The sequence below is a fragment of the Pelecanus crispus genome, chromosome 7 (genome assembly GCF_030463565.1).
Source record: "Pelecanus crispus isolate bPelCri1 chromosome 7, bPelCri1.pri, whole genome shotgun sequence".
In the NCBI taxonomy this organism is placed as follows: domain Eukaryota; kingdom Metazoa; phylum Chordata; class Aves; order Pelecaniformes; family Pelecanidae; genus Pelecanus; species Pelecanus crispus.
The window spans coordinates 26,214,924-26,227,953 of NC_134649.1; the positions used below are offsets into that span (position 1 = coordinate 26,214,924).

Consider the following 13,030-nt stretch of genomic DNA (forward strand, 5'->3'; position numbering starts at 1 on the left):
CCTTTTGAAGCCTCGCTTTGTGCTGCTTTTGACATGACTTTGGGCTTTGCCCTGGGGATGCTTCCTATTTATTGACACACGAAGTGAGGAGAACCCTCTCTGTGGTGTGTGCGGGCATCCCGAGGAGCCTGCACACCCCTTCCTCCTGGCTAGCTGTGTCCAGCGGGCCGGGTCTCTGGGAGCCCAGCCAGGGAGCAGGATACGGCCCTCTGTCAGCACGGGTCATTTTTGACCCAGCGTGAGTCCCTTGTAGTGCTGTCCCACGCAAGCGGTGGACGTTACTTTCCCCTCAGCCGGTGTGGGAGCCTGTCGGCGGGCCGGACGGGAAGGAGACACCCCCCCCCACCACCACCCCACCCCCCCGCCACGGCGGCCTGCAGCGGGGCCCCCGCCTCCCGGCCGTAACGAAGTGCTAGGCCGGGCGGGTGCTCTCCTCCTCCGCCGCCGCCCCCGGGCCGGGAGCAGCATCTGGGCCCCCGGCAGCCGGCGCCGTCCCTCCTGGCGGGTCCCGCTGGCCGCCTGGGCCGGGGCGGGCGGCGCAGGGCTGAGCGGCGGCGGGAGCACCTCCCGCCTCCGCCGCCTTTGGGGGCGCCTTGTCCCGCTCGCGGCGCCTCATGGCGCGATGCAGCTGCAGTGGGAGGGAGAGGAAACCCACCCCCCTCGCTCGGCGGCCGCCTTTGTAACCGCTCAGCCCGGCGCGCCGCCTGGCCCGACTCGCAGCAGCTCGGGAAGCGCCGGAGCGCGGCGGCGGGAGCAGATGGAGCCGGAAGGTAAGGCTGCGCCCGCCGGGCCCGGCCCCGCTGCCCGCCCGGGGAGCTGCCCTGGCTGCGGCACGTCTGCCGCCCCCAGTCCCCTGCGCCCTGGGGAGAGATTTCCGTGCGAGCTCCGCGCTCGCCCGCCAAGTTTTCTCCTCAGCGGAGGCTGGGGCGGCCAGGGGCCGCGGGGAGCCCGGGCGGGGGAGCGGATCGGGACGGGCGGGGGTCCCGGCGGGGTGGGGTCCGCGGGGCCCCTCCGGCGGGTGCGGACAGATGCCGGCCCAGCGGCCGGTCCCGCTCCAGGTGTGCGAGGGTCGGAGGGGCAGCGCACCACGCCCGGGCGCTGCCCCGCGCGGTCCTGGCGGCGCTGCCGGGGGCTGCACCGGGCGCCGGGGTCCTCCTCTGCCCGCCCGCCAGCGAGCAGCCAGGCACGGCGGGGCGGGCAGCGGCGACCCGGGGCCGCGGGGGTCGGGCTGCCCCGCGGGGCGGGGGCCCGGCCTGGAGCGGGGCAGCCTTAACAGACCCGGGGCGATGCTTAACTTTTCCTTTTTTCTTTTTTTAATTTTGTTTTTTAAATCCCCCCGCCCCCCCTTCCTCCCATGAGCAGGCTGGCGTGTTTCTAACGCAAACCCATTGTCAGCGGGGTCCAAACCAGCCCTCTTTAGGCCTGAGCTCTTCAGCTGGGGCTGGCAAATGCTACTGCCCTGATCTTCCACCTTCGTGGAGGTGAAGCATTGGCTGCAGGCAGTTACACTGCTGTGCTTCCCTTGCAAGCTTAGTGGTTGTCTGCAGGCACCTAGGAGAGCCTCGTCCCTGCATGGCTGACAATGCTCAGAGATTGCATCTTTAAGTAAATACAGTACTAAGCTGTGTAAATATATTTTTAGTTCTCCTAAAACCACATAAAACCAGTTTTGTTAAACACTTATTTTAGTAAGACTACTATTACCTGCATAGATCAAATTTATTTCCTGCCAATCCATATTTAGGCACTTGTGAAATGCCAAGTTTTTCTCCACTCTCTCCTTTTTAAATACCTTTTGGAGCTGTTAGTACTTATAAGGTAAACCATTTCTAGTTGTAGATTGGAAACCTCTGAGCCATAATGGACTGTTGCATTTAGCTGGCTGTTTCTTGTAACCCCTACATTCTCATGCAAAAAAAAGAAAGAAAGAAAGAAAGAAAAAACAAGACCTAAAAAACCTTATGAGATTCATGTTTAGAAAATTGGCTGCATACGTCGTAGCTGTTTTTTAAACCTCAGTACCCAAGTCACATTTTCCATTCCAAATATTGAGTGGTTAAACTATGTTAAAGGGATATACTCTACCTCAGTTCCCTTGCAAGCTTTAGGGAATTTTAACACAAAGGAAAATGGCTCTACAATTTAAAAGAATCTGGGACTAACCACTTCTTGCAGTGCCTGATAGGCAGCAGCACCAAAGAGTGGAAGAGACTATTGGCAATTGTTAATGACCAGAATTAGTTTTGTTGTCCAAGTGCAGAAGTATGCAGAATGTAAATGGGATATGTATACATTGATAAAAGTATTCTTGCTTTCTTTATTAGAAGTCTATCTTTAATAGAAACATAGTTTTCACAATGCTATTAGGATGTTTTAGTTATGCAGTTCATATGCAAACTAGCAGAGCTGAGTTTATAAAATTATACCCTGAAATAAGCAAGCTGGTTTTGTTCCTGATTTAGCTCGTTTATGACCCAGTTCTTTATATTGTATGTCTCCTTACCTTAATAAAGCTAGAGAAAAAAATGATAAAAACGAAATTGAGTTTAAAGGAATTCCTTCTTTTGAAGAAATAAATCCTTGTTTTTAAAAAATGGAAGTTCTCTGCCCTGCTTCTCAGGTAGGTAAAGGCTGGATCAACCCAAGAAAGATTATGGTGAGTTGCAGATCTGCTGAGGTTCCCCATCTGCCCTGGATCCAGGGATGTTCTGGCTTCTGGCACCTCCTGAACTACTTGGGTACCGATCTTTCAGTACGTTAAGTCCTGAGATGGACCTCCCACATGGACTGGAGCATGCAGGAGCTGGAATACCTGTGTTAGCAGTCTCTCCATTAGTTATAGAAGGAACCGGGGCTCTCAAGTTAGATGCTTGTAGATAGTTGCTATACATATCCCACCATATGTGTGAATATGTAGTGTTGTTGACTGTGGTTGTCTTCAGTGAGAAAGTTATTTCTGTTTTCAAAGTCACGGCACCTAGAGTGTGGTGATCTACCAGAAGTCTGTAGAATCTAAGCTTGCTTGCTCTTGTGACTTTGATCAGATGTGCCCTGCTTATCTAGTCCTGGCTCAAATTGTTCTTGAATGGAGCTGGAATTGCCATTGTCCCCTTTGGTGCACCTCCTTGCATGTAAATGTATGTCTAAAACCCTTGCTGAAAATGAAGCCAGGACTCTTTCTTCCCAGAGGAGCTCTGCCTCTTCCCAAATGTGCAGATGCAAGCCCTGTCAGATATCTTCCTCAGAGATGGGGAAGACAGACAGGGGGTTGGCAATAGGTTGCCCTTTTCTTAAGGAAATCCAGTGTGATGTAGTAATGCCGTGGGAAATACTGGCCTGCAGAGTTCTTGTGGATGTCCCCCAAACTCCAAACGTCAGCTGAGGTGATAATGTGCAAGGCGGTTGGGAGTTCAAAGCTTATTTGGTCTTGAAGTGTCTCAGAGATGCAAGAGAGGATGTTATGTTCAAAACAATAAAAATGGTGGAATCCAAATAGAGTGGTGGTGGTCCTCGTGGCTTCTTGTATGGGATGAGCTTCCATAGCATCATCCAGAAAGAGGAAGACCATCTTAGGTCAGTAGCATTGGAAGCAGATGTCGAAACCATGGGACACTGGGAGGGAAAGACTTGGGAAGTCAGTATCCAAGGTGATGATTTTTTACTTGTGCATTGTTTGCATTGCAGTGTTTTCAAGACAGGCTTTGTGGCTGGGTTTTGCAAAGCATCCCAAGGGTTTTATACTCTAAGCTCCCTGATCACGTTGCTATGTGTTTGGTTTTGGGGAAGCCTTGTTCTCAAACAAGCTGTGTGGGATGGGGTGATTTGGGGACTGCTGCCTTCTGAAATGCTATCTAAAATCTATGTGTTTCCTACTGGTTTTCGATGAAAAATGAACTACCTTCTGTAGCAGGTCTTCAGGAACAGCTTTGTTTTCCCGTGTGTCTGTAAAGTGTCCAGCTCAGTGGACACTGGATGTTCCTGACTGAAGCTTGTCTGCTACTACTGACCCAGCTCAACAATAATGAATGTGGGGTTTTTTTCAAATTGTTTGTACATTTTTTTGTTTTAGGAATCTAAAGATTATTGGACATCAGTAATATTGGCGAAAATGGCCCTGCTTTCATTAGTGAGTGTGACCGAGTGGTCTATATGAGAATTGAAAGGGCAGAGAGTATAAATGCAACAGTGATGTGATTAATGCTTTGTTTCCTCTCTGACTGTACACCGGTTTCTACTAGAGCTATAAACTTGTACAATGCTTTTGAGTAAGATTAATTTTCTTCTTCAAGCTGTTTTGTAAACATTTAAAGTATTTTTCATTTACTAAATACTGAAAACTTGAAGAATTTGAAACTATTTAAAAGGGGTGGCTGGTAAAACCGAAGTAATAAATATTTCTAGCTCCAAGGACTGGATACAGATAGGGTGTTAGAGGTTTGAGCTATTGATTATGTAGATGTTAACTTGTCCGAGTGGAGTAAATAGCGTGGCAGATTAGAAGTAGTAATAACTACTGCAGTATTAATTTTTGTTGGCGTTATCAAATTTTAATGTGAAAATGAATGTTTCACTTGAGAGACCTTGGTTTATGATTCTTGCATAATGATGAATATTGATGCCATTTGCAAAATATGTCTCTTGTTCCAAATTCCCTGAACTAGTTGAAAGTTCCTTTTAAGTAAAATATAACTTCATATATTTTTCAGATGTGGAAACAGAGAATTTGAGGTAGCCTGAGATAAGGTGGACTAAGGTACAATTGAGAGAGAGGAGAGGGAAATTATGAGGGAGTATCATTGAACTCCTAAGCTAGTTCTTTGCATGATGTGGCAGCTCTCCAGCCATGCTGCATACCCCCCACCAGCACTCAGGTCTCATTTTCTTGTCCTCTGCCAACCCCTTCGAACTCCCCACTGAGAACCAAGCCTGGTTCACCTGAGCACAGGACCCCGGACCTCCACCGTGAAAATCCACCGTGAAATTGGGAATAGATGTTTGCAGATCAGTGTTGCATTCTCTGGAGCATACAGTAGTTGGAAGGCAGTCAGTCACAGCATGAAACTCTGGCTGTTTGGAGGTTATGAGTAGTGAAATTTGAGAAGGCCTTTGTTGGTGGAACAATAGTGGAGGTACATTGCAAAGTGCTTCCAGTGAAACTTTTTGCCCCTCCCTCTACTCTTCCCCCTCCCATTCCCCAGCCATCTCCTAAAAGCAAGGTATAGTATAACTATATTTGCATTTTATGCTTTGCAATGTCTTAAAATTTTATGGGTCTTTGAATTTTATTTCACAATTCGTGGCTTTTCACTATTGTGGCTATCATTAGGAGCTTCTGGTATTAAAGTACTGCATGTTTGCTTTACATTGATATATGCTATACAAGCCAGCACAGAGAAGAAATGCTAGTATATGGTGTCCTGTCCTGCAGTGCAAAATGGAGCGACAGCCTGATGTTCATCTCCATTCCCTCATTGGTATTGCCATTGTTCTTTCTGGCAGTAGTCACAATGTACTTCTGTGAGAAATACCCAGGGTGTGTAGTTGTGACCTGGCTTCTCAGGGTTAAGTTACTGAGTTTACATGGCATTATTTAAAGCATATTGCATCTGTGGTCCCTGACTGTTACCTCTCAAAATGCTGTTCTCCCTGCTTTTTCTTCTGCTGCCACTGACTTTTGTTGCTATTTTCATCTTTCTGTGAAATGCAATTGTATTTCAGAGTTTATTGGTATTACCCACTTCCTTGTTTTCTGGGTTGCAGTTTTCTTCTTACTTGGCCAGGCTTAAGACCCTGATGTCGGACAGAAAGCCAGTGATTTAACTGCTGTGGGAGGGCTGGGTGAGGAATTGGGCAGGAAGGTTGGGGAGAGGAGGTTGTTTACATAGTATAACCTTAGTTGTCTCATGCAGGATGCCCTGCAGAGTCCTTGAGGGGCTCAGAGAGGTGATTCCATGAACTCATCACCTCCAGAAGCTCCATTAACAGAGGGTCGAGGTTCCTACCTTGGAGACGGGCTGAATAACCCTTCAGATATCATCATGATACTTTTCTCCCTGTGTCTTCTCTCCCTCTTAGTATGATTAGTGTTTTGGTTATGAACTCTAAAAACCCATGACTCTCTGACAGTCAACTGTCCGCATAAAAAAGTTGCAGAAGTGCTAAAATGGGATTTTTCTCCTGCATTAAGACATTTGGTACTGCCTGAATGATGTAATGTGCGTTGGTGGTGGGACTGGGAAGTCTGGGCTTACTGTTGCATGGCATCCCCAAGAGGCTGATTAGACAGACCTTCGTGGGTCCCACTCTGTACTCACGTTGGGCAGTAATAGCCTGGAGAAGGAGCTTTTTTGTCTTGAGGAAATGTGTTAAGCATTACCAACTTTTGTGTCTGTCTTAAATGCTGGTGACTTTTTCGAGAGCTCAGTGTTACTAAAAGCAAGAATAACCATTTCTAAGTTTTTAAATTGCATAAGCTTCTACGGTATGTTTAAATGTGTTGGAAGTATTGATTGCTGTTCTAAAGCAAGCTTCTGACATTGGGTAAGAAGCTGTCATCAGGCAGTGGACGGAGTAATGTACAGTTCATGGTCTTCAAATTGGTTGTTAGTAGTAGGAAAAGGCATCTCCTGGGATGACAGAATCTTTAAGGCATTAAAGGAGAGAGATGGAGCAGACCACTAGCAAGTGCTGTGAGAGGTGAGGAACTGCTAAACATTGTAGGTCCTCAAGAATTTCAGTATGGCCATGAATAATTTTATTAGTGAAATTATAATTTAAAATGCTGAAGCGTCTTCTTTTGAAAGATAATTCTAGTTCTTGAATTTCTTCAGAGATTGATTTGATGCTGCTGCTTAGAAATTCTTTGGCTTAATGAAGATTGAAGGAGAGAGTATTTTTATGTTGGGCTGCTGAATTAATCAATCTTACATTATATTTGCCATTTTTCTCCTTCAAACATTTTGAATATTATGTTGCTGAAGTATACAGAGCCACTGCTTTAAGTGTAGCTACCTCTACTGTTAATTTATGCTGCTTATTGAGCTGGTTAATTAACGTGAAAGGCTAAAACACTGACGCTTTGGACTCTGGTTAGATGTCAGCCTGTTATTGGAAGCCCAACCTCTATCCTTTGGATGGAGCATTTGGGTACAGTGTATGCATGCAGCATACACATCTGTACATATCATTGTGGCAATCTGGATTGAGATTTTTGGAGGCTACCAGCCTTCATATTAAAGAATCCGATTTCTAAAAGTCCAAAGAGCCTAGTAGTCCCAGTATTTTTTGGAAGGCAGGGAGACATCTAAATATTGCTTAGATGTCAGAGGTTTCTCCTGTTTACTTTAGATGTCTGAAAAGCAGGCAGGTGTCTGACTATAATGAAAGAATTTAACACTGGTCTCTAGTTTTCTTAAACTCTTGGCCTCTTTTTATTCTTTCTTTTTGAACTTGTAGGCTCTGAGCAGAAATTCTCTCTTGGTAACTTAACCCTGAACAAATGTTTACATTCATGAGATTCTTGCTACTTCAGCAATCATTTTGGGCCTTGAGATTGGAACATAGTGAAAGTTACTGTACCAAACATTGGGTCTGGGGAAGGAGCGGGGAAAGGAAAGCCTGAAGAAGCCTCCAAATACGCTTTTACCATGTTTGGTAGGAGTCACCTGTTCAGTGTATTTTGGTTGTCGCTCCACAAACACTGCCGTATTCCAGAATGAGATTTGCAGAGATACTGTCTGTATTTTATGCCACTGGCCCTATGCATCTGATGGGTGCTTGTGATTTGAATTTCACCCATGTCTTCAAAATGCTGAATAAAAATGTTTGTGTAAAAACTGAAGTGAATGGAGTAGTAGAAGGGAAGACTGAGATGGAAAAGAAGGAAAACGTGGTGAGTACAATGCAAAACACATTGAAAGGGGTGTAGGAACACATTCTGAAGAAAGAGGGTTTTAAAGTCAAAATTTGTTAAGAAATCTGAAATTTGTAAAAGAGGAAAGCTGTACAAAACACTGTTTGAAATTAACCTGTGGACACTGCAGAAATAAAGGAAAGGTTATCCAGGATACAGAACAACAGAGAACTGAATAAATAAGGCAAAGGAAGGAGTGATCTCCCCCAAAACCAATGAATGAAAATACCACCAGATCTCAGCCTCCTGTGTTTTTTTTGTGTTCTAGATTTTACTGCTGTTGTCCAACAGCATGCCCTGTACTGGCCGCACCATTTCTGCGAAAGAAAGAGGATGACAATGAACTCCGTTCTCACACCCTTTGTGGGAGAAATAGGCAGTGTCTCATGACGGTTCTCAGCACAGGCTGAACACTGATACAGCTTCCTCTCCCCAGCCCATCTCTGATGCACCACTTGGGGCTATGTTTGGAGCCCTATGGTAGTGGTCTGGCCCTTGGGCTGAGTACTGCAGCTGCAGTGTTGCTGATGGCAAGCTGCTGGGAGCACAGCAGAGCACGCACTTGCATAGGAGAGCTGAATGCGTGAAGCCAGTGCAAACTGTGTTTGTATTCCCTCTTAAATTTGATGGAGAAAAGGATTGTGCCCCCGCAGCTAAATTTGTACCATTGGTTGACACAGTTCTGCCCAGATCTACTGGAGCCGTGGCTGAATCTACAGTAACTGACACTGATTAAAGGTCTAGCCCCCAGGCTGTAACATCGTATAGCTACATGTTGGAAATGTTATGGTTTGCATTGAAGTAGCGTATATGGTTTTTCTATTTAAATTTTTTTCCCCTTTTTTTCCTGTTTGTTGAATATCTGCAAAGCCCTGTATTGGGGGTGGATGACTTTTGCCTGGAGGAAAATCTCAGCTGTTCCAATTTCCCGTTGGAGCCAGGTGCGCCACCTCCATGCATCGCTCCCACCAATGGTGAAGTTTCTTCACTCAGAGCAAAGTTTCCCGTGGAGGAACAAATAGTGCTGCCTGCTGAGCCCTCCTGGATATGTTTTACTAATTGCTATTGACATTCTTGCAGCCTGTTTCTTGGCTGTAAAAATGCAGAGCCAAATATCAAAGTTGGGGGGAACAGTCGTCCCCCCCCCCAATTATTATGCAGTTGAGAAATGAATTTCTTAATAATTTTTTCAACTTAAGCAAATACATGTCTTGCCTTGCCATTCCTAGTTTACTAACAGAGGTGCAAGTGTTCACAGCTAGGGGAGAGTAAGATTTCCTCAAAATAGTAAAATGAAAAAAAAAAACCACAAAAAGCCTGTCTCATCCATACTGTCTGGAGTTGTTGGAATTGGGTCGTTGGTCTGAGTTATGGCTGCTTGATTTTGATGCTTGTGCAGTTGAAAAAGTTGCTTCACTTGGATGCAGAACTGATGCTTTTCTTACTCACTTGAAAGGATATTCTATTTTTTTTTTTTATTTTATTTCCTAGACCATGCAAGTCCCAAAAGTTATTTTAAAAATTGCTAATCCTTCAAGCTCCGCCCCTGGCCACAGCTGCTACTTCAGTGGTGAAAAACTTTGTAGCAGCTGGTTATGGAATAGTTGGTGCCAAGGGGTGGGTGGTGGGTTTTTTGGTTTTTTTTTTTCTTCCCCTCATGCCCAGTTGTTTAAAAATTGGATTGTGTCTTAAAGCAGGAGGATTCGTAAACTCATAGAACTCATGGCCTTCACTGAAACAGAAATTTTCTCACGGATGGTGTGGTGGGTTTGACCCTGGCTGGATGCCAAGTGCCCGCCAAAGCTGCTCTGTTGCTCCCCTTCTCAACTGGACAGGGGAGAGAAAATATAATGAAAAAGCTCGTGGGTCGGGATAAGGACAGGGAGATCAGTCACCAGTTACCGTCACGGGCAAAACTGACTCAACTTGGGGAAAATCAGTTTAATTTATTGCCAGTCAAAACTGAGTAGGATAATGAGACATAAACCCAAATCTTAAACCACCTTCCCCCCACCCCTCCCTTCTTCCTGGGGTCCACGTCACTCCCCATTTTCTCTACCTCCTCCCCCCGAGGGTCACAGGGGGACAGGGAACGGGGGTTGCAGTCAGTTCATCACATGTTGACTCTGCTGCTCCTTCCTTCTTAGGGGAGGACTCCTCACACTCTTCCCCTGCTCCAGCGTGGAGTCCCTCCCACAGGATACAGTCCTCCACGAACTTCTCCAATGTGGGTCCTTCCCACGGGCTACAGTTCTTCATGAACTGCTCCAGCGTGAGTCCCTTCCATGGGGTGCAGTCCTTCAGGAACAGACTGCTCCAGTGTGGGTCTCCCATGGGGTCACAAGTCCTGCCAGCAAACCTGCTCCAGGGTGGGCTCCTCTCCCTCCATGGGTCCACAGGTCCTGCCAGGAGCCTGCTCCAGGGTGGGATTCCCATGAGGTCACAGCCTCCTTCAGGCACATCCACCTGCTCCAGCGTGGGGTCCTCCATGGGCTGCAGGTGGATATGTGCTCCACTGTTAACCTCCATGGGCTGCAGGGGCACAGCCTGCCTCACCATGGTCTTCACCATGGACTGCAGGGGAATCTCTGCTCCGGTGCCTGGAGCACCTCCTCCCCCTCCTTCTTCACTGACCTTGGTGTCTGCAGAGTCGTTCCTCTCGCGTTTTCTCACTTCTCACTCCAGCTGCAGTTTGTGTCCAGGTGGGTTCCGCCCCGCCCCCCCCCCCCCCCCCCCCACCTTCTTAAATATGTTATCACAGAGGCACTACCGCTGTTGCTGACTGGCTTGGAGTTGGCCAGTAGTGGGTCCGTCTTGGAGCCAGCTGGCATTGGCTCTATGGGACATAGGGGAAGCTTCTAGCAGCTTCTCACAGAAGCCACCCCTGTAGCCCCCCTGCTACCGAAACCTTGCCACGCAAACCCAATACAGACGGTAACAGATTTAGGGTTGTTAGTACATATTGTAGAAAAAAAAGTTCATTTCCAGTTGTTGAGAAAATATATACAGAGTGGTGCCACTGTTTTACTTGTATGTTCAAAGTGTTAAGACATTGTATTTTGACAATAAACTCGGGGAGGTGAGGGATGCTCAGCCCTGCTGCTGTGTGTACAGACAAAATGTTGTGTTTTGAATTTAAGCTGACTCTCCCAAAGCAGTAAGAAACCTGCAGATAAGTTGCTTCCAACTGGAGCACAGCGTGCCCTGTTTTGATGCTCCCTTTTCTGTCCTCCCTCCTTGTTGAATTAGGGTTCAAACAAAACGACTGTTGAAAATTGTTCAAGATCTTGCTTAATGATTATCTATGGCAGCAGAACCTCTGTAGGGTGATGTTTTGTTCGCTGTTTGATGGAGGGTCGGGAACCCAGGAGCCATAATTTGGTGGTGGTACCTGTAATTTGAGAATGGCTTGGTGAAATGTGCTTAAAGATGTTAAACCTTGAGAGCGCAGGTTTTAAACTTGGCTGTTTGATTTCCACTACATCTGCTTTTGCACCTACATTGCTTGGGTCTCCCAACCACACAGGTATCAGCTGCTATGAATTTTCCAAATCTGCCAAACGCATTAGATTAACCTGTCTCCTGTTTCCTGATTTATTCCATCAGCTTCATTGGATGAACCTCAAACTCCTGGTCACCTGTTTGTCCCACTCCAGGATGGCTGAGGAACACTCATGTGCTACTGATGAGGCTCAGCATCAGCCTTCCACTTGCTTTTTCCACTTCTCACTGTTCTTGGTCTCTCACCTCTCCTGACATGACAACATCTCTTTCCAAGATGTATTTCTGTTGTGGTATCTGCTTGGCTGATAGTTTGTAATACAAATTACTAAAAACCAAGTTGCTACAGTTACAGGCTTACTTAGCATTGATCTTCAGATCCTTATGGTGGCCAGATTGCAAAAATGCACATTTGTACTTTCAGCCCTCTGAAACTTTTGGTTTTAAATCCGAAACTTTGAGGTTTAGATAGATCATGTGTGTGCAGTTTTGGTAACTGCATAATTGTGCTGCTGTTTCCCCATTTGTTTTTTTTTTTTCCCCCAGAATTTATGTTCCTCTATCTTGTGATGGAAAAACCTTATGTATTAAATCAGACTTTTGAGCCTGTAGACTCTGGATGTAGCTTGCAGAATTCTGGGTGTGGTGATATGATAACAAAATTGATCATCATTGTCATTCCCTAGAACTGTGCGTCCTACAGGGAATCCCTCAGGCACCCTACCGAGGTGCTTTGCAATGAAAACAGATTTTTTATTTCACTACGTCCTGGGGAAAAAAAGATGAAGCTTCGTCTATATCTATTTGATTAGTAAATCAATATCTCATATTGGTCTGTCTCTTGAAATGCATTGAAGATGTCTAAACATCATGTGCCTTAGTTCCTAAAAATACTGCAAAATCATCATTTGCACTGAAGGCCTTAAAATACTTTTTTGTGGAATATAATTGAAGTTTTTCTTTTAAATGTTGGTTAGGATTTTCAAAGGCAGCACAGTTAGAAAAGGGGAGTAGTTCAAATGTAACTCGATTCTGTCACTTCTATTTTGGTTTTGTTTGTTTATTTTTTTAAGACTTGAATATCTGGTGGTGGTTTAAGTTTTTTTTTTTTTTAAAGTTGATGATCATGACTGCAGTGGTATCTCCATGCTGAAAAGGCGTATGGCAGACCTTAAAATGAAACTTTTTGGTTTTCAGTCTGGCATAATGATGCAAAAGAGAAGACTGTCATTTATTTCACTTAGAAGCAGAGTGCTCTGATTTTTATTGATTTGGGATTTTAGTGATGAAAAAGTGTGTCTTTAGCTGATGCTTCAACTGACTCTGAATTTGTCCCCACTCCCTGCACCCAGCTGGCCTATTCAAAATGGTGTGTAGATGTTGAGTCTTCATTTAAACTTGCTGGTATTGATTTAACTAGAGTGTCTGATTCCTTCCCCCCCCCTCCCCCTTTTTAAAATACCTTAAATGTATTTTTAAGAGCTCCATGCTGGATCTGACAATTGTAGGATTTGAGCTAGTTTGTTTAAACAAAAAAACAACAAACACTGGAAGTCTGCATTTTTTCTGCATTGTTATTTTTACGTTTATTTAATGGCAGTCATGATAAAGTCTGAT

At 45.6% G+C, this 13,030-nt stretch overlaps 1 protein-coding gene across 1 annotated transcript in view; it reads left to right on the top strand.

Annotated features, from left to right (window-relative positions):
* Window positions 1–622: 622 nt before the first annotated feature.
* The window catches only part of FGD3 (FYVE, RhoGEF and PH domain containing 3), a 119,832-nt gene continuing 107,424 nt past the window's right edge, over window positions 623–13,030 (top strand). Inside the window, exon 1 of the mRNA XM_075713520.1 lies at window positions 623–770. Coding sequence (XP_075569635.1) covers window positions 623–770 — 148 coding nt within the window. The remainder of the gene's footprint in view (window positions 771–13,030) is intronic.